This window comes from Oncorhynchus mykiss, chromosome 5 (genome assembly GCF_057628025.1).
Source record: "Oncorhynchus mykiss isolate SJ-2025 chromosome 5, ASM5762802v1, whole genome shotgun sequence".
Taxonomy (NCBI): Eukaryota; Metazoa; Chordata; class Actinopteri; order Salmoniformes; family Salmonidae; genus Oncorhynchus; species Oncorhynchus mykiss.
The window spans coordinates 38,409,453-38,428,060 of NC_143026.1; the positions used below are offsets into that span (position 1 = coordinate 38,409,453).

At 48.2% G+C, this 18,608-nt stretch overlaps 1 protein-coding gene across 3 annotated transcripts in view; it reads left to right on the top strand.

Moving 5' to 3' along the window:
• The window catches only part of cplane1 (ciliogenesis and planar polarity effector 1), a 32,621-nt gene that overhangs the window by 1,173 nt on the left and 12,840 nt on the right, over positions 1-18,608 (top strand). For 2 of the 3 annotated variants that reach the window (XM_036977440.2, XM_036977441.2), the window contains exons 4-25: positions 240-359; positions 456-688; positions 815-915; positions 1,081-1,341; positions 1,428-1,610; positions 3,656-3,908; positions 4,076-4,258; positions 4,350-5,101; positions 5,231-5,421; positions 5,543-5,623; positions 5,702-5,866; positions 6,066-6,233; positions 6,339-6,570; positions 6,703-6,842; positions 6,983-7,200; positions 11,168-11,332; positions 12,001-12,142; positions 12,231-12,340; positions 12,516-12,668; positions 12,804-12,915; positions 13,155-13,491; positions 13,665-14,658. In XM_036977440.2, coding sequence (XP_036833335.2) covers positions 240-359; positions 456-688; positions 815-915; positions 1,081-1,341; positions 1,428-1,610; positions 3,656-3,908; positions 4,076-4,258; positions 4,350-5,101; positions 5,231-5,421; positions 5,543-5,623; positions 5,702-5,866; positions 6,066-6,233; positions 6,339-6,570; positions 6,703-6,842; positions 6,983-7,200; positions 11,168-11,332; positions 12,001-12,142; positions 12,231-12,340; positions 12,516-12,668; positions 12,804-12,915; positions 13,155-13,491; positions 13,665-14,658 — 5,294 coding nt within the window. The remainder of the gene's footprint in view (positions 1-239; positions 360-455; positions 689-814; positions 916-1,080; positions 1,342-1,427; positions 1,611-3,655; positions 3,909-4,075; positions 4,259-4,349; positions 5,102-5,230; positions 5,422-5,542; positions 5,624-5,701; positions 5,867-6,065; positions 6,234-6,338; positions 6,571-6,702; positions 6,843-6,982; positions 7,201-11,167; positions 11,333-12,000; positions 12,143-12,230; positions 12,341-12,515; positions 12,669-12,803; positions 12,916-13,154; positions 13,492-13,664; positions 14,659-18,608) is intronic. The other variant, XM_090234770.1, reaches the window with a different exon arrangement.

Here is an 18,608-nt window from a genome sequence, read left to right on the forward strand (position 1 = left end):
TTCCATAGAAACACGGCAGTAATCCTCATTGCTAAATTGTAATTATTTTGCCACTTACCTCCCAAATCTTACTACATTTGCACACACTGTTATTGACTTGATTTATCCCACGTGTAACTCTGTGTTGTTTGTGTCGCACTGCTTTGCTCCATCTTGGCCAGGTCGCAGTTGTAAATGAGAACTTGTTGGTTAAATAAAGGTGAAATAAATACATTTCCATGATTCATTTCTGTTTGTAGGTGTGTGGCTTGCCGGATTGCTAGTCTCAGGAGAGATGTTTTTATGGAGCAGGGACAAAGACTTCTTGAAGACCGTGGCAGCAGTCCCGACAGAAGCTCAGCTCGTCACTGCAGCACAAGGTCTGTATGTGCTCAAGCCATTGTTACAATAAGTCATGTTCAAGCTTGCCAACACAGCTCCATGTACTTACTGCGTATGTGTGGGTATGTACACAGGGTCTGGCGTGTGCCTGTCTCTGGTAGTTTCAGGGGATGGGATGCGGGTGCTGCTGTTGACTGTGACAGGGCAGGTGTTCCTGTGGGAGTGTGTGGACGTGCGTGACCTGGCAGGGGTACGGGATGGTACTGCTAGAGGACGCTGGGCACAGATACAGCACCCTGGAAACACTGCTCTGCCATCCCCAAAGGACAAGGAGGCATCTCAACACAGCATCTTCGTCAGAGGGGAGGTGAGAAGGACTACTCTGTCCACAGGGATAGACATGATTCAGTTGGAAAAGTCTGACTAGTTTCCCTAGGGAACGTTTGTCATGCCCTTATCATTTCTTCTGGTCTTTTCCTTGTTTTACTGCCAGGCAGTGGGCGATATCTGCTTGTCAGCTTTTGTTTTCACCTCGGAGGTGGAGCTAAGTGTCACTTTCCTAAAGATCCAATGGGAGGAGGGTCAGAGGAGCAGGTGAGTGGACTGGGAACAACTTCTCAGGGTCAAGGGGTCAATACTGCCGCTCGAGCATTTACACTCCTCTATATACCTTTTTATTGTCATAATACAATCAAAGATCTTTGTTCTCATGTTGCTCATCTGGAACATCTTTGATTGGGATGTATGTTTTTCCGTCAGTCCTGTGGGGTACAGTGTACGCTGGGTCACTAAGACATACCCCATGTCCTGCCTCACACCACCCTGTCGTCCGGTGAGGTCCAGGGGGTCACTGGTGCCAGCCTTCTCCCCTGATGGCCTGCTGTTAGCTGTAGTCCTGAACCAAAGAGACCCAAGGGCTACGCAGGTTCTCTTTGTCAGCACTCAGAACTTTGTGATTGTCTCCAGTGGACTGGGGGGATGTGGCAGCAAGAAACTCGTCATTCCTTCTAAATACGTGAGGTAGGTACACGACTATAACAGGGAGTATGTACTGTAGACACTGTATGTGCTTTAGATGATAAAGATGGCACCCTTGTATCTTGCAGGTCGTACTGGGTGGGCAGTGTGAGCTGGGCTGCGGGAGGGCTCTACCTGGCCTGTGTGCTGAAGAGGGGCTCCTTCCTCATGCTGGCTCGTCTGGGGGGGCTGCTCTCTCTGTCTACCTCAGGGTGCAGTGTGGACTTTGGCCCTGCTCACTTCCTGCCCCTGCATCCGCTAGTCACTTACAGGTAAACATGAGAATGATTCCATTCATATAAGCAACCCATTTCAAATGGAATGGTCAGTTTTGCTAATCCTACATATTGTAGCCACCCTGACCAGTTTGGATTTGTTCAAGTGTTCCATAAGTCATCCAACAGGAAATATACCATCAGTGTGATACTCTCTTCATCAATCAGTCCATCCATAGCCATAGAATGTCAAACTGATTTTGAACACACTCTAGATTATTTTATATCTGTTTTGATCCATTAGTCTCTCTACTTCCTTTTCCTTTCTTCTTCTCTCTCATCTGTAGTCATCCTCTTTCTCTATTTCTTCGCTCTCCTCTTCCAACATGGTCATTGTGTCCTTTTTCTCATGTCAGTATTTGAGGGGTTAACACGTGTTGGTCTTGATACTCCACACAGCACACTTGCGCTATCTCCTAAACATAATTCACTTTCTCATTAGCTTGATGGCACTTGAAACACAAAACAAATCACTGACATTTCTGATGATTATTTCTACATAGTTGGTACAGTGCATTCGGAAAGTATTCAGACCCCTTGAATTTTTCCACATTTGGTTACTTTACAGCCTTATTCTAAAAATGCATTAAATTAAAAAAAATGCCTCATCAATGTACACACAATACCCTATAATGACAAAGCGAAAACGGGTTTTTAGAAATGTTTGCAGATATATAATAAAATAAACTGATATCTTATTTACATAAGTATTCAGACCCTTTGCTATGAGACTCGAAATTGAGCTCAGGTGCATCCTGTTTCCATTGATCATCCTTGAGATGTTTATACAGCTTGATTGTAGTCCACCTGTGGTAAATTCAATTGATTGGACATGATTTGGAAAGGCACACACCTGTCTATATAAGGGACCACAGTTGACAGTGCATGTCAGAGCAAAAACCAAGCCATGGGGTCGAAGGAATGTCCATAGAGCTCCGATACAGGATTATGTCGAGGCACAGATCTGGGGAAGAGTACCAAAAAATGTCTGCAGCATTGAAGGTTCCCAAGAACACAGTGGCCTCCATCATTCTTAAATGGAAGAAGTTTGGAACCACCAAGACTCTTCCTAGAGCTGACTGTCCGGCCAAACTGAGCAATCGGGGGAGAAGGGCCTTGGTCAGGGAGGTGATCACTCTGGCAGAGCTCCTCTGTGGAGATGGGAGAACCTTCCAGAAGAACAACCATCTCTGCAGCACTCCACCATCAGGCCTTTACGGTGAAGTGGTGGTGGCAGCATCATGCTGTGGGGATGTTTTTCAGCAGCAGGGACTGGGAGACTAGTCAGGATCGATGGAAAGATGAACGGAGCAAAGCACAGAGAGATCCTTGATGAAAACCTGCTCCAGAGCGCTCAGGACCTCAAATTGTGGTGAAGCTTTACCTTCCAACAGGACAACCACCCTAAGAACACCGCCAAGACAACGCAGGAGTGGCTTCTGGACAGGTCTCTGAATGTCCTTGAGTTGCCCAGCCAGAGCCCGGACTTGAACCTGGTCGAACCTCTCCGGAGAGACCTGAAAATAGCTGTGCAGAGACGCTCCAGATCCAACCTGACAGAGCTTGAGAGGATCTGCAGAGAAGAATGGGAGAAACTCACCAAATACAGGTGTGCCAAGTTTATAGCGTCATAACCAAAATGACTTGAGGCTATAATCGCTTCCAAAGGGGCCCAAAGGGGCTTCAACAAAGTACTGAGTAAAGGGTCTGAATACTTATGTAAATGTGATATTTCAGTTTTTTTTTAAATAAAAAAACATTTTTGCTTTGTCATTATGGGGTATTGTGTGCAGATGGATGAGGGGGAAAAACGATTTAATCAATATTCGAATGAGGCTTTAATGTCACAAAATGTGGAAAAAGTCAAGGGGTCTGAATACTTTCCGAATGCACTGTACATGCCTGTCCCCTTGAAAAGCATGTTAATATACTACTATAATATACTCATGAATGGTGATGCTTTTCCCCACCCTATATTAATCTCTCCCCTCACTTTCCCCTTTCCCAATCATCTCTAACTGTCACCCCTCATCTCTCCTCAGACCTCCAGTCTCTGTCGGAGGGGCTGGGGTTGACCCTCTGTCCAGCTCCAGCCTGTCTGTACGGGATGTCCTGAGACAGCGCTACTCGGTGACCTGGCACCCACGGCTGCCCTACCTCATTGTGTCTGATGGCTACATGGCCACAGTGCTGCGGGTCCCTGAGCAGCCCTCCCCCGCCACCCTCCTCAGGGCTCTGCTGCACGACACCAGCCAGGGCCTGGAGAGTGCCAGCCGGGCACTGGGGCGAACACAGGTGAGGGGTCAGGAGAGGGTAGGGAGTTGAGTGTATTTCATTGTTTTGCTCTTGTGTAGTTGCTGAAATGCTCAATACTAATTCGGTCAATAGCTAAGATCAACGGGCCCGTATATTTCTCTTGTTGTTTGCTCTTTTTTTCTGTTGTCTACCTTCTCTTTTCCCAGCCCCATGCCAGGGCGTGGCTGGAGTCCATATCCTGTCTGAATCCTAGTAGCAGTCTGCAGGAGCTGAGAGCCAGGCCCACACCTGTACCTACCCCAACAGCCACAGCTACATCCACCCTGCCCCTCTTCCTGCAGGACCAGGGAGACCTGGGGGACACCAGGGAGCTGATCCAGAGAGTTCAGGTCTGTCCATCAGCTGATTCTCTCACACACACACACACTCGATGTTCTCTTCTCTTTGTCATAGTAAATGTTAATTTGTGTGTTTCCTTAGGCTTTGTTTGAGGATGACTCTGATCTTGAAGGACCGCCCGCTGGTTCACATGTGGAGGACCACGGTCGGCTGGAGTTTGCCTCCATGTTCGACACCCTCCATGCCCTCTCAGACACCCTGGCTGATCTTGACCCCAGTTCTCACCCTGACCCTGATGCTAGCTCTGCAGACTCAGAGAGGAGTCCCCCAGCCCTCCCTCCTGAGCTCCGGGGGGTCCACGGCAGCTTGCTGACAGCTTGGGCTCTGGGTGTGTCATTAGGTGGCGTTATGGAGCAGAGAGAGCGTCTGCTGAAGTACACAGTCCGCTGTGCGGTCCGCTTCGCTGCTCTCCTCCGTCTAATTTCCATCCCCAGCTCCCACACGGGAAAGAGAAAGAACAGCACCATTCCCTTCTCCTCCCGCCTCCTCCACCTCCTCAGAACCCTTCTCTCTTTCCTCCCCTGGGGTGCCCCTCACACAGGGGGGAGGAGTTGCCTGGGTTTGGTTGTGGAGCTAACTCAACAGCTAGTGGGCCTGCTCCTCTCCTCGCCCCCTGACCTCTCTCAGACTGGCCAGGCTAGCTCTGAGCCCTCCTCCCAGACCCTGTCCACAGCTCTGCTCCTCCTGCAGCTGACCTCCCACAGTATGGACCACACCTACAGCCTCCAGCAGAAATGTGCCCACACAGATGTCTACTGTGTGCTATTCCTGCAGGAGGAGGGAAGAGGGCCATCACAACAGGATCTGCCTCTCCCCCAGTGGCCCTCTAGCAGGTAGAGTCAATCTCTTGTGCATGTGTGTATTCATGAGAGTGGGCGTGTGATTGATTTTTAACGTAGTGTCATTTTTGGCTCTTTAGTCTGATCTCTCTCTCATATCCCTCGGACATTATGACTCGGCAGATTGCGGGGAGCGTGGCGTGCAGTGTACAGGCACACCCTGCAGTACTGGGAGGAGCTGAAGTACCGTAGGAGCGGTACGGACTGGGAGGAGGAGCAGGGCCGTGTGTCTGTCATCCTGTCCCAGATCCAGACAGCTCTACAGGGGATGGGAGAAAGGCTGGAGGAAGGGCCCACTCTGCTGAGCTACACAGGTAGGATGAACGGGAGCCTGTGTGAGCACTATAAAGTTGGGGGTTGTCTGGTTTCTGTACATTGAAGTGGTTCTGTATATAAGGGAAGACTCAAATGTGCAACCTTGTTTTGGGTCCCCAGGGGAACAGCACTTCCTGTTTGGTTCCTACTCAGAGAGTGCTCAGACTTGGAGAGCTGAGCTGTGGGCAGAGAGAGAGAGAGGTGAGAAGGATAGTTTAGTTGATATGTGTGGTTTTGGGGGACAGTTTGAATCTAAAGGTGTCACCTCCTGTTCCCCAGATGGGCCTCGGAGTGCGTTCTTGGAGACACGTCTGTTGCTGTCCCTGCTGTATGGACTGCTGTTCCAGTACCGTCTGAAAGAGGCCCAGGGGCTGGGGGACCACATGGCCCGTCTGCTACTCCATCAGGCTGGACCACATGGGGACGATAGTGCCCACAACACTGGTGTGTATGGATCTTGGTCAATCCAGGTTCATTGGAAGAGATTACCCCCCAAAATCATACTTTTGGCTTTACATAGCGCTAAAATGCAAAACTCATACAAATTGGCTCAATGTCATGCCAAGAGACTGTATCTGTATCAGTTTTAAAAGTCATGTATTGTTGCTTGTTGACATTGACTTTATTTATCTGTTGGTTGTAGAGGAGGCTCTTCCTGGCTCCTGGCTGCCTGGAGAGGTCCACAGGGAGGCAGCCTGTGCTGTAGTACAGACTCTGGGAAGGTTCATGGCCTCATATTTCACCAACCAGCCCCTTCTCATCCTGCCCCCTCACAGTGTGGATGTACTGCCTCCCTTACACCTCCCCCATGGTAAAAACTTCTCCATCAAAACACATACACACACACACATTATTGGTCCATACAGGCCAGTGTGTTGGACAGTGTGTTTATTCCTATGTCTATGTCTCTCTCCAGCCCCAGGTGTAGGGCGCCTGGTGCCCCTGTGCCAGGAGGGTGTGGCGGGGGCGGTGCGGGGTCAGCAGCTGTCAGAGGTGTGGACGGTGGGCTATGCCCTGGACTTGCTGCTACAGGGGGGGCTGCTGCCGGAGGCCACCTGGCTGGCTCATCGTCTGGGGGACTGGAAGACTGCAGTCTCCCTGGGCCTGGCCTACACCACCTACTCCACAGAGCACTGCGACTTCACCGGGTCAGTATGTGTTTGTCTGTACGTGTTAGAGCTGCCAGCTCATCAATTCCCCACTGAGACGTGTATGTGGATTGTGATGATTAAGTCAATGAGCTTTTGTGAGTTTCTGATGGTTGTCTGTTGCCACCTCAGGCTCAGATGGCGAGAACTACATCTCCCAGCATCCCTTGAGCCTGTGAGCCTCTTTCAAGGTCAGCTGGAGTCTCTACTGGGCAGGAAGGCCAGGTCAGAGGAGACCCAAGGAGACGAGGAGAGCTACAAGAGCTTCACAGGTGTGTTGTGCCTGACGGGGGACCTCTGCTCCTCCATTCTACAGTACAGTTTGCCTCCACATCTCTGTCTCTATCGCTCATATGCACTTTTCTATTTTCCTCGCCTTTAACATTCTCATCTCTCTCTCTCTCTCTTTCAGACTCTCTGGAAGGTGAGGACGTGGAGTTGTTGCAGGGTTCCGTGCAGGAGATCCTGAAGGCATCAGTCATGGCTGGTGTAGATGTGTTGTCCCAGCCCCTGGGGGCTCTACTGGACTCAGCCAAAGACCTGTCCTCCTGCCTTCCTGCTCTGGTGCCTATGGGCCTGTACCTGCCTGCGCCTCCACTCTACTGCCCTCAGCCTGCACCCAACACACAGGTACTACAGAGCACAGCGTTTCCCCGGGAATGTTGTAACAAGATGGTGCTGCTGAGTAAGGCCGGGGGGGGATGCCCAGGGCCTTTGGACTCAGAGATGTTAACTGCCATTTCCTGTGCCTCTCTTACATTCTTTGGGGAGAACCCTGGAGTACAACCACACCCAATTTGAAGGGAGGGGGACTGAGACAATGTTCCACCACTATTCCAAACTTAAAATATAGAAATATCTAGAAATGGAACCGTTAGGTGTTATTCTATCTATATATTTTGTATGTCATTAGGATCCCCATGTAGCTGTTGCAAAAGCAGCAGCTACTCTTCCTGGGGACCACACAAAACATGAAACAATACAGAATGACATAGTACAGAACATCATTACACAAGAACAGCTCAAGGACAGAACTACACACATATATTCATACACACAAACTATCTAGGTCAAATAGGGGAGAGGTGCTGTGAGGTGTTGCTTTATCTGTTTTTTGAAACCAGGTTTGCTGTTTATTTGAGAAACATGAGATGGAAGGATGTTCCATGCAATAATGTCTCTATATAATACCGTACTTTGTTGAATTTGTTTGTATTTGGTGACTGTGAATAGATGTCTGATGGAATAAGTGTGTGTGTCAGAGCTGTGTGTAAGTTGACTATGCAAACAACTTGGGATTTAACACATTAATGTTTCTTATAAAAATAAGTGATGCAGTCAGTCTCTCCTCAACTCTTAGCCAAGAGAGACCGGCATGCATAGTATTTATATCAGCCCTCTGATTACAATTAAGAGTAAAACGTGCCGCTCTGTTCTGGGCCAGCTGCAGCTTAACTAGGTCTTTCCTTGCAGCACTGGACCACACGACTGGACAATAATCACGATTAGACAAAACTAGAGCCTGCAGGACTTGCTTTATTACGGACAGACCTCTCCCCATCTTTACAACCATTGAATCTATATGTTTTGAACATGACAGTTTACAATCTAAGGTAACGCCAAGTAATTTAGTCTCCTCAACTTGTTCAACAGCCACATCATTCATTACCAGATTCAGCTGAGGTCTAGAACTTAGGGAATGATTTGTACCAAATACAATGCTCTTAGTTTTAGAAATGTTTAGGACCAGTTTATTACTGGCCACCCATTCCAAAACAGACTGCAACTCTTTGTTAAGAGTTTCAGTGACTTTATTGGCTGTGGTTGCTGATGCATACATGATTGAATCATCAGCATACATGGACACACATGCTTTGTTTAATGCCAGTGGTAGGTCATTGGTAAAAATAGAAAATAGTAGAGGGCCTAGAGAGCTGCCCTGCGGTACACCACACTTTACATGTTTGACATTAGAGGAGCTTCCATTAAATAAAACCCTTTGACTTCTATTAGATAGATAGCTCTGAATCCACGATATGGCAGAGGTTGAAAAGTCATAACCTGTTGTTGAAAAAACTTGTGTTATGGTCAATAATATCAAAGGCTGCACTGAAATCTAACAGTACAGCTCCCACAGTCTTCTTCTTCTTAATTTCTTTCAACCAATCATCAGTCATTTGTATCAGTGCAGTACGTGTTGAGTGCCATTCTCTATAAGTAGGCCAAAAGTCTGTTGTTTAATTTGTTTACAGAGAAATAGCATTGTATTTGGTCAAGTACAATTCTTTCCAACAGTTTGCTAAGAGCTGGCAGCAAGCCTATAGGTCTGCTGTTAGAACCAGTAAAGGTCGCTTTACCACTCTTGGGTAGCGGAATTACTTTGTCTTCCCTCCAGGCCTGAGGACAAAGACTTTCCTCTAGGCTCAGATTAAAAATATGACAGATAGTCAGCTATCATTCTCAGTAGCTTTCCATCCAAGTTGTCAATGCCAGGAGGTTTGTCATTATTGATCGATAACAACAAAAAATCCACCTCTCCTACTAACTTTACAAAATTCAAGCTTCCAATGCTTTTCTTTCAATATATATATATTTTTTTATTTATTTTTATGCATGAATACAATTGCTCACTGTTTGTTGTTGGCATTTTCTGCCTAAGTTTGCCCACTTTGCCAATGAAATAATCATTACAATAATTGGCAACATCAAATGTTTTTGTAATGAATAAGCCAACTGATTCGATGAAAGACTGAGTTGAGTTTGTCTTTCTGCCTATAATTTCATTTAAAGTTTTCAAGTGTTTTTCCATCGTTCTTTATATCATTGATTTTGGCTTCATAATACAGTTTCTTCTTCTTTTTGTTTAGTTTAATCACATCATTTTTCAATTTGCAGTAAGTCAACCAGTTAGATGTGCAGCCAGACTTATTAGCCACTCCTTTTGCCCCATCTCTTTCAACCATACAGTCAATGCCGTAACAGTTCTAACAGTCAGTTTCTTAACAGGTGCATGCTTACCAATATTTGGAACAAGCAATTTCATAAATGTATCAAGTGCAGCATCTTGATGCTCCTCATTAATCACACCAGACCAACAAATATTTTTAATGTCATCCACATGAGTCACAGATAAATATTTTGTATGATCTCTTATACACTATTATAGGCCCAGCTTTTGGAACTTTGGCTTTCCTGGATATAGCCATTATATTGTGATCACTGCATTCAATGGGTACAGATACAGCTTTAGAACAAAGTTCTACAGTATTAGTACAAATGTGATCGATACATGTGGATGATCTTGTTCCTGTAGTGTTTGAAAACACCCTGGTTGATTGATTATTAACCTGAACCAGATTACAGGCAGCGGTTACAGTGAGAAGCTTCCTCTTGAGCAAACAGCTTGATGAAAACCAGTCAATATTCAGGTCCCCAAGAAAGTAGACCTCTCTGTTTACATCACATACACTATCATGCATTTCACACATATTATTTAGATACTGACTGTTAGCACTTGGTGGCCGATAGCAACACCCCTAAAGAAAATGATTTAGATGTGGTTGCAGGTTCACTTGGCACAACACTTCAATAACACTTGACATAAGATCTACTCTAAGCATTACAGGGATATGGCTCTGAATATATATATATATTATATATATATATATATATATATGTATGTATGTATGTATGTGTGTGTGTGTGTGTGTGTATATATATATATATATATATATATATATATATATATATATATATATATATATATATATATATATATATATATATACAGCAACACCTCCCCCATAAGCATTTCTCTCTTCTATATATGTTATATCCTTGTATTGCTACTGCTGTATCATCAAAGGAATTATCTAAATGAGTCTCAAATGGCTAATATATGAATGTTCTCTGATGTTAGCAAGTTATTGATTTCATGAACCTTTCTAAGGCTGCATATATAATATGGGCTATTTTCAGCCCTTTCCTGGGTAGCTTATCAGAGGTAGACATAATACTGAAAAGAGCAAACAAAGCAAGATAAAAAATTACATTCAGCAGTCCATTTATCAATTTGTGTGCATGTGTGTGTGCTGCGTGGTTGAAGCTACGAACCCATAGGTTTGGCTCTCTCATCCCCTCCAGGCTTGTGGGAGGGAGGGTGGACAATGAGCCTGTCATTGTGGATGTAAGCAATGGCCCCACACACTCTGGCAGTTTTCTGAGACTGGGATCAGTTCTTTCCTCTTCTGGCGCACAGCTTCAGGATAGTCCTCGTTGAGGAAGATATACGTTTCTCTCAAGTTCTTGGCTCTTTCCAGAACAGCTACCTTGTCCTTGAACCTCGGGAACTTGACCAACATCAGCCTGGGCCTAGGCCTATCACCTGGGCCTGTCACCTGGGCCTGTCATCTGGGCCTATCATCGGTGGTGGGTTTTCCAGTCCTGTGGGCGCGCTCCACTTAATCTTCCTGTGGTCTTCAATTACTCAGAGATCATTTCCCTCACCTTGTCCTTAGATTCTGCAATTCCGTTCCACAACCATGTTGTTCCACCTTGATTGTCCCCCGAGAGTCTGATTTATGTCATTGTTACTCAGGATCCATCAGGGGGATTTGGGCAGCTGTTGGAGGGGGCGTCCCGTCACAGGGTGTCAGGGGTCCTCCAGAGGGTGCTGCTGCTCCTGAGGTCTGCTCGCTGCTCCCGTCCAGCTGCCCAGTGGTACATCAGCCACCTGCGACGCTCCCGACATCGCCTAGACAAGGTATTTCCTCCATTTCTCCTACACAAGGTACTGAACCCTCCTATCCTGTTCTTACCCCTGTCTCCAGCCCTCTTCCCCCTGCCATCCTGTTCTTACCCCTGTCTCCAGCCCTCTTCCCCCCTGTCATCCTGTTCTTACCCCTGTCTCCAGCCCTCTGTCCCCACACCCTCTAACCCCCCTCCTATCCTCTGTCCCCACACCCTCTAACCCCCCTCCTATCCTGTTCTTACCCCTGTCTCTAGCCCTCTTCCCCCCCTCCTATCCTGTTCTTACCCCTGTCTCCAGCCCTCTGTCCCCACACCCTCTAACCTCCCCTCCTATCCTGTTCTTACCCCTGTCTCCAGCCCTCTGTCCCCACACCCTCTAACCTCCCCTCCTATCCTGTTCTTACCCCTGTCTCCAGCCCTCTGTCCCCACACCCTTTACCCTCCCCTCCTATCCTGTTCTTACCCCTGTCTCCAGCCCTCTGTCCCCACACCCTCTAACATCCCCTCCTATCCTGTTCTTACCCCTGTCTCCAGCGCTCTGTCCCCACACCCTCTAACCTCCCCTCCTGTCCTGTTTTATAGAATAGATTGTATGAATGTGCCTATCTTTTTGAGTGAAATTAAATTATTTGGAGTGTTGTGCTGAGTCTCGTGGGGACTAACTTGGTGGTCGGTCTTTAGATCCGTCAGAAGTACTCCCAGCAGCAGTGTGTGACCAAGGCCTTCCCAGAGGCTCTGATGAAGTTTGTGACCCGCAGTGGATTCTTCAGACTAGGACCCAGTGGGGATGGAACCATGGACTCTGTCACTATACAAACTATCAGTAAGAAACTTTTTTTGACTGTTTGTCACACCATTGAACTACATTCATCCATTGAAGCATGGCCTAATTCCGAGCCTTTTCCCTCCAGTCTGCTTCAGGGAGCTGTGTGGCCTGTGTTGGATGCTGAATGTCAGAGACCAGCTCTCAATGTCTTGCAGGAAGTATCAGGCTGCAAGGAACCATGGGAGAGATCCCCAGGTACCACACAAAGGCCTTTTTCCTGTGTTGCTTGGTGTATCTTCTTCTGTGTGTGTGTGTGTGTGTGTGTGTGTGTGTGTGTGTGTGTGTGTGTGTGTGTGTGTGTGTGTGTGTGAGATCCTCTATAATCAATGATCTGTTAACAACTTGTTTATGTGTGTATTTCATCCTGTAGGTCCCAGCAGATGACAGCGAGGTGACCGCAGCCTGCGAGGAGGCTCTCCACTGGGCCTGTCGTTTCCTTCCCTTCTCCCGATTCCTCAATGCTGAGGAGATCCTCCAGGACACCCTCCTCAGCTTGGTCTCTGAACTACCCCCTGTACCCCTGGTAAACCTGAGCCGGCAGTCACCTCATTCACAGGCATTCCTATTCGGTTCATTGTGTTTTTCCGCGTCCCACACAGGAGAGGTATAAAGTAGAGTGGAATCACGTCTCTTACCCCAGGCTGTTGTCTTCCTCCAGGTGGCAGAGACTCTGGTGCAGGCCTTCCCTGAGGAGGAGGAGTCAGTCAGGGTCCCTCTGAGAGAGAAGTACAACTCACTCCTGCGGAGACTGAGGCACTGCACTGTCCCAGGTAACTACTATCTACTAATGTCATTGCTCTTCACCTTTCTGCCCAGCAGAACGTAAAGAGAGTCAAAAATAATATATGTCATTTAGCAGACACTTTTATCAAAACTGACTTAGTCATGCGTTCATACGTTTTACGTCCGGGTGGTCCCGGGAATCAAACCCACTGTCTTGGCGTAAGGTAATGCTAATGTTTCTTACTAATCTTCATTCGCTCCTTGACCTTCTCTTTCTCTCTTCTAGCCTCAGGACAGAACGGTGAGAAGAGGGATGAGGAGGAGGGAGAGGAGGTGATGATGATTCTGGTGCAGGAGCGGCTCAGACAGAGGAGGAAGGACCTGAAGCGTCTGGCCAGGCACCTGGCTCCCCTGGAGCTCTACCTATGGGAGAGGGAGGAGGAGCAGGACAGGGGGGGAGGAGGGCAGGGGGCTCTAGCCCTGCTGGAGAGATTCTCCCTGGGGGCCAGTCTGAGTAACAGCACCCTGACGGACTGTGGGCGCCCCCTGGTGTACAGCGATGGAGACACGGCCGAGAACTCCGTGGCTCTCTCTCCTGACCTGCACAGCAGGCCTCCTCACAGGTAGACTCAGGCTTTCTTGATGAAATTTGTATCTGTCAGAACTATTTGTTAAGAAATCAATCATTACTTTGAAACCTTGTCCTTTTATGGCCATTGTGGCAACGTCAGGCAAGTTGATTGGACAAAAGTTTCTCTTTGGTGTAATTTGTGGTGTAAACTATTTTTGTTTTCAGCATCAGCAAGAGAGTGAGGGTGCAGGACCGAGCAGACAAGCCTGGAAGTCAAGTAGAAGTAGTTGAGGGTGGGAGCACCCAGGAGGAAGACCAGAGCTGCACGGGCCCAGCTAAGGACCCTGCCTTGGGGGAGGACAGCCCCTCTCTGACCCTGCCCGTGGTGGGGACCTGGGAGTTTGAGTTGGAGGATGCTGAGTACCTGCGCTTCCTGGAGCTCTTCCTCAGCTACGTGTTGGAGAAGGACGGTCCTGACCCAAACGCAGGCTGTGACCCTCCCCTGCTGAAGGGCTTCTGTAGCCAGCTGAGAGACAGGGAGCTGCACTCCCTCACCTTCGATGTCCTCACCACCCTCCGCCGCCGCCAGAGAGATGGGCGCCAAGCGACCAGGAGGCAGGGGGGCAGTGACGCCCCCGTGTTCAGAGCAGGACACTGCTACAAACCAGTACTCGTTACCAACCCTTTGTTTCTCCACAGTGAGCCCCCTACACCCAGACCCAGCATGTCTGTCAGTGTCCTGTCCCTTCCTGGGCTCAGGACTGGCAGGCAGCAGGGGCTGTTTGGCTTCAGTCTGCAGGCCAGGTCTGCCAGCCCAGCTCCAGAACCCGCACCTCAAAGAAGCCGCCTTTGCTCGAAGTCTAGCCCCAGTCAGAGTTCTGTTCCCTGGGAGCAACCATCGGAGCGCTGGGCGTTCGGGCCCCTGTGCTCCGTGGAGGCTGTAGAACTGCAGCAGGAGCTGGAGCCCAAACTGGAGGCCCAGTTCCCAGGGTTGGGCAGGCTGCTGGAGTGGATGGTGCGCTGGGCTGATAAGAGGGTGTTGCTGGGACAACCCAGCCGGATGAAGGAGAGGGAGGCGGGCGGAGGAGAGGTAGCTGGAGGTGGGGTGGTTATTCGGGTCAAAGCCTCGGCTCCTGCGGTGCTCACGGCCCTCAGCATGTTGGAGCACAGGTACACCGCCGCCCTGCTAGGCATGGACCACTACAGCGCAAACTTACAGGTGAGTACATAGTGTTCTATGAACTGTTTATTAACCAGATATAAGATGTGCGTGGGCTGTGTGCCATAAGTGATGAGAACCACCAGACTTGGCATAGACCAGAATTCTCTGACAGGTTTCCTTTCTTCTCATTATCTCAAATCAAATGTTATTGGTCACATACACGTGATTAGGAGATGTTATTGCGGGTGTAGCGAAATGCTTGTGCTTCTAGCTCCGACAGTGCAGTAATATCTAATAAAGTACACAACATATAAACACAAATGTAAGTAGGAATGAATTAAGACTATATACAGATATGGACGAGCGATATCAGACCGGAACGTACTAAGATACAGTAGAATAGTATAGAATACACTATATACAAATGACATTTGTAATGCCAGATATGTAAACATTAAGTGACTAGTGTTCCATTCCTTAAAGTGGCCAGTGATTCCTAGTCTATTCCTATAGGCAGCAGCCTCTAATGTGCTAGTGATGGCTGTTTAACAGTCTGATGGCCTTGAGATAGAAGCTGTTTTTCATTTCTCTCGGTCCCAGCTTTGATGCACCTGTACTGACCTTGCCTTCTGGATGGTAGCGGGGTGAACAGGCAGTGGCTCAGGTGGTTGTTGTCCTTGATGATCTTTTTGGCCTTCCTGTGACATCGGGTGCTGTAGGTGTCCTGGAGGGCAGGTGGTTTGCCCCCGGTAATGTGTTGGGCAGACCGCACCACCCTCTGGAGAGCCTTGCGGTTGCGGGCGGTGCAGTTACCATACCAGGTGGTGATACAGCCCGACAGGATGCTCTCAATTGTGCATCTGTAAAAGTTTGTGAGGGTTTTAGGTGACCAAGACAAATGTCTTTAGCCTCGTGAGGTTGAAGAGGCTCTGTTGCACCTTCTTCACCACACTGTCTCTGTGGGTGGTCCATTTCAGTTTGTCAGTGATGTGTACGCCAAGGAACTTGAAGCTTTCCACCTTCTCCACTGCAGTCCCGATGTGGATAGGAGGGTGCACCATCTACTGTTTCCTGAAGTCCACGATCATCTCCTTTGTTTTGTTGACGTTGAGTGAGAGGTTGTTTTCCAGGCACCACACTCCCTCAACTCCTCCCTGTATGCTGTCTCGTCATCATTGGTAATCAAGCCTACTACTGTTGTGTCATCTGCAAACTTAATGATTGAGTTGGAGGCATGTTTGGCAACGCAGTCATGGGTGAACAGGGAGTACAGGAGTGGACTGAGCACGCACCCTTGTGGAGCCCCAGTGTTGAGGATCAGCGGAGTGGAGGGGATGTTTCTTACCTTCACCACCTGGGGGTGGCCCGTCAGGAAGTCCAGGAACCAGTTGCACAAGGCGGGGTTCAGACCAAGTGCCTCGAGCTTAATGATGAGCTTGGAGGGTTTTATTATTTTTTTTTATTTCACCTTTATTTAACCAGGTAGGCTAGTTGAGAACAAGTTCTCATTTACAACTGCGACCTGGCCAAGATAAGGCATAGCAGTGTGAACAGACAACACAGAGTTACACATGGAGTAAACAATTAACAAGTCAATAACACAGTAGAAAAAAGGGGAGTCTATATATACATTGTGTGCAAAAGGCATGAGAAGGTAGGCAAATAATTACAATTATGCAGATTAACACTGGAGTGATAAATGATCAGATGGTTATGTACAGGTAGAGATATTGGTGTGCAAAAGAGCAGAAAAATAAATAAATAAAAACAGTATGGGGATGAGGTAGGTGAAAATGGGTGGGCTATTTACCAATAGACTATGTACAGCTGCAGCGATCGGTTAGCTGCTCAGATAGCAGATGTTTGAAGTTGGTGAGGGAGATAAAAGTCTCCAACTTCAGCGATTTTTGCAATTCGTTCCAGTCACAGGCAGCAGAGAACTGGAACGAAAGGCGGCCAAATGAGGTGTTGGCTTTAGGGATGATCAGTGAGATACACCTGCTGGAGCGCGTGCTACGGATGGGTGTTGCCATCGTAACCAGTGAACTGAGATAAGGCGGAGCTTTACCTAGCATGGACTTGTAGATGACCTGGAGCCAGTGGGTCTGGCGACGAATATGTAGCGAGGGCCAGCCGACTAGAGCATACAAGTCGCAGTGGTGGGTGGTATAAGGTGCTTTAGTGACAAAACGGATGGCACTGTGATAAACTGCATCCAGTTTGCTGAGTAGAGTGTTGGAAGCAATTTTGTAGATGACATCGCCGAAGTCGAGGATCGGTAGGATAGTCAGTTTTACTAGGGTAAGTTTGGCGGCGTGAGTGAAGGAGGCTTTGTTGCGGAATAGAAAGCCGACTCTTGATTTGATTTTCGATTGGAGATGTTTGATATGGGTCTGGAAGGAGAGTTTAGAGTCTAGCCAGACACCTAGGTACTTATAGATATCCACATATTCAAGGTCGGAACCATCCAGGGTGGTGATGCTGGTCAGGCGTGCGGGTGCAGGCAGCGAACGGTTGAAAAGCATGCATTTGGTTTTACTAGCGTTTAAGAGCAGTTGGAGGCCACGGAAGGAGTGCTGTATGGCATTGAAGCTCGTTTGGAGGTTAGATAGCACAGTGTCCAAGGACGGGCCGGAAGTATATAGAATGGTGTTGTCTGCGTAGAGGTGGATCAGGGAATCGCCCGCAGCATGAGAAACATCATTGATATATACAGAGAAAAGAGTCGGCCCGAGAATTGAACCTTGTGGCACCCCCATAGAGACTGCCAGAGGACCGGACAGCATGCCCTCCGATTTGACACACTGAACTCTGTCTGCAAAGTAATTGGTGAACCAGGCAAGGCAGTCATCCGAAAAACCGAGGCTACTGAGTCTGCCGATAAGAATACGGTGATTGACAGAGTCGAAAGCCTTGGCAAGGTCTATGAAGACGGCTGCACAGTACTGTCTTTTATCGATGGCGGTTATGATATCGTTTAGTACCTTGAGCGTGGCTGAGGTACACCCGTGACCGGCTCGGAAACCAGATTGCACAGCGGAGAAGGTACGGTGGGATTCAAGATGGTCAGTGACCTGTTTGTTGACTTGGCTTTCGAAGACCTTAGATAGGCAGGGCAGGATGGATATAGGTCTGTAACAGTTTGGGTCCAGGGTGTCTCCCCCTTTGAAGAGGGGGATGACTGCGGCAGCTTTCCAATCCTTGGGGATCTCAGACGATATGAAAGAGAGGTTGAACAGGCTGGTAATAGGGGTTGCGACAATGGCGGCGGATAGTTTCAGGAATAGAGGGTCCAGATTGTCAAGCCCAGCTGATTTGTACGGGTCCAGGTTTTGCAGCTCTTTCAGAACATCTGCTATCTGGATTTGGGTAAAGGAGAACCTGGAGAGGCTTGGGCGAGTAGCTGCGGGGGGGGGGGGGAGCTGTTGGCCGAGGTTGGAGTAGCCAGGCGGAAGGCATGGCCAGCCGTTGAGAAATGCTTGTTGAAGTTTTCGATAATCATGGATTTATCGGTGGTGACCGTGTTACCTAGCCTCAGTGCAGTGGGCAGCTGGGAGGAGGTGCTCTTGTTCTCCATGGACTTCACAGTGTCCCAGAACTTTTTGGAGTTGGAGCTACAGGATGCAAACTTCTGCCTGAAGAAGTTGGCTTTAGCTTTCCTGACTGACTGTGTGTATTGGTTCCTGACTTCCCTGAACAGTTGCATATCGCGGGGACTATTCGATGTTAGTGCAGTCCGCCACAGGATGTTTTTGTGCTGGTTGAGGGCAGTCAGGTCTGGAGTGAACCAGGGGCTATATCTGTTCTTAGTTCTGCATTTTTTGAACGGAGCATGCTTATCTAAAATGGTGAGGAAGTTACTTTTAAAGAAAGACCAGGCATCCTCAACTGACGGGATGAGGTCAATGTCCTTCCAGGATACCCGGGCCAGGTCGATTAGAAAGGCCTGCTCACAGAAGTGTTTTAGGGAGCGTTTGACAGTGATGAGGGGTGGTCGTTTGACTGCG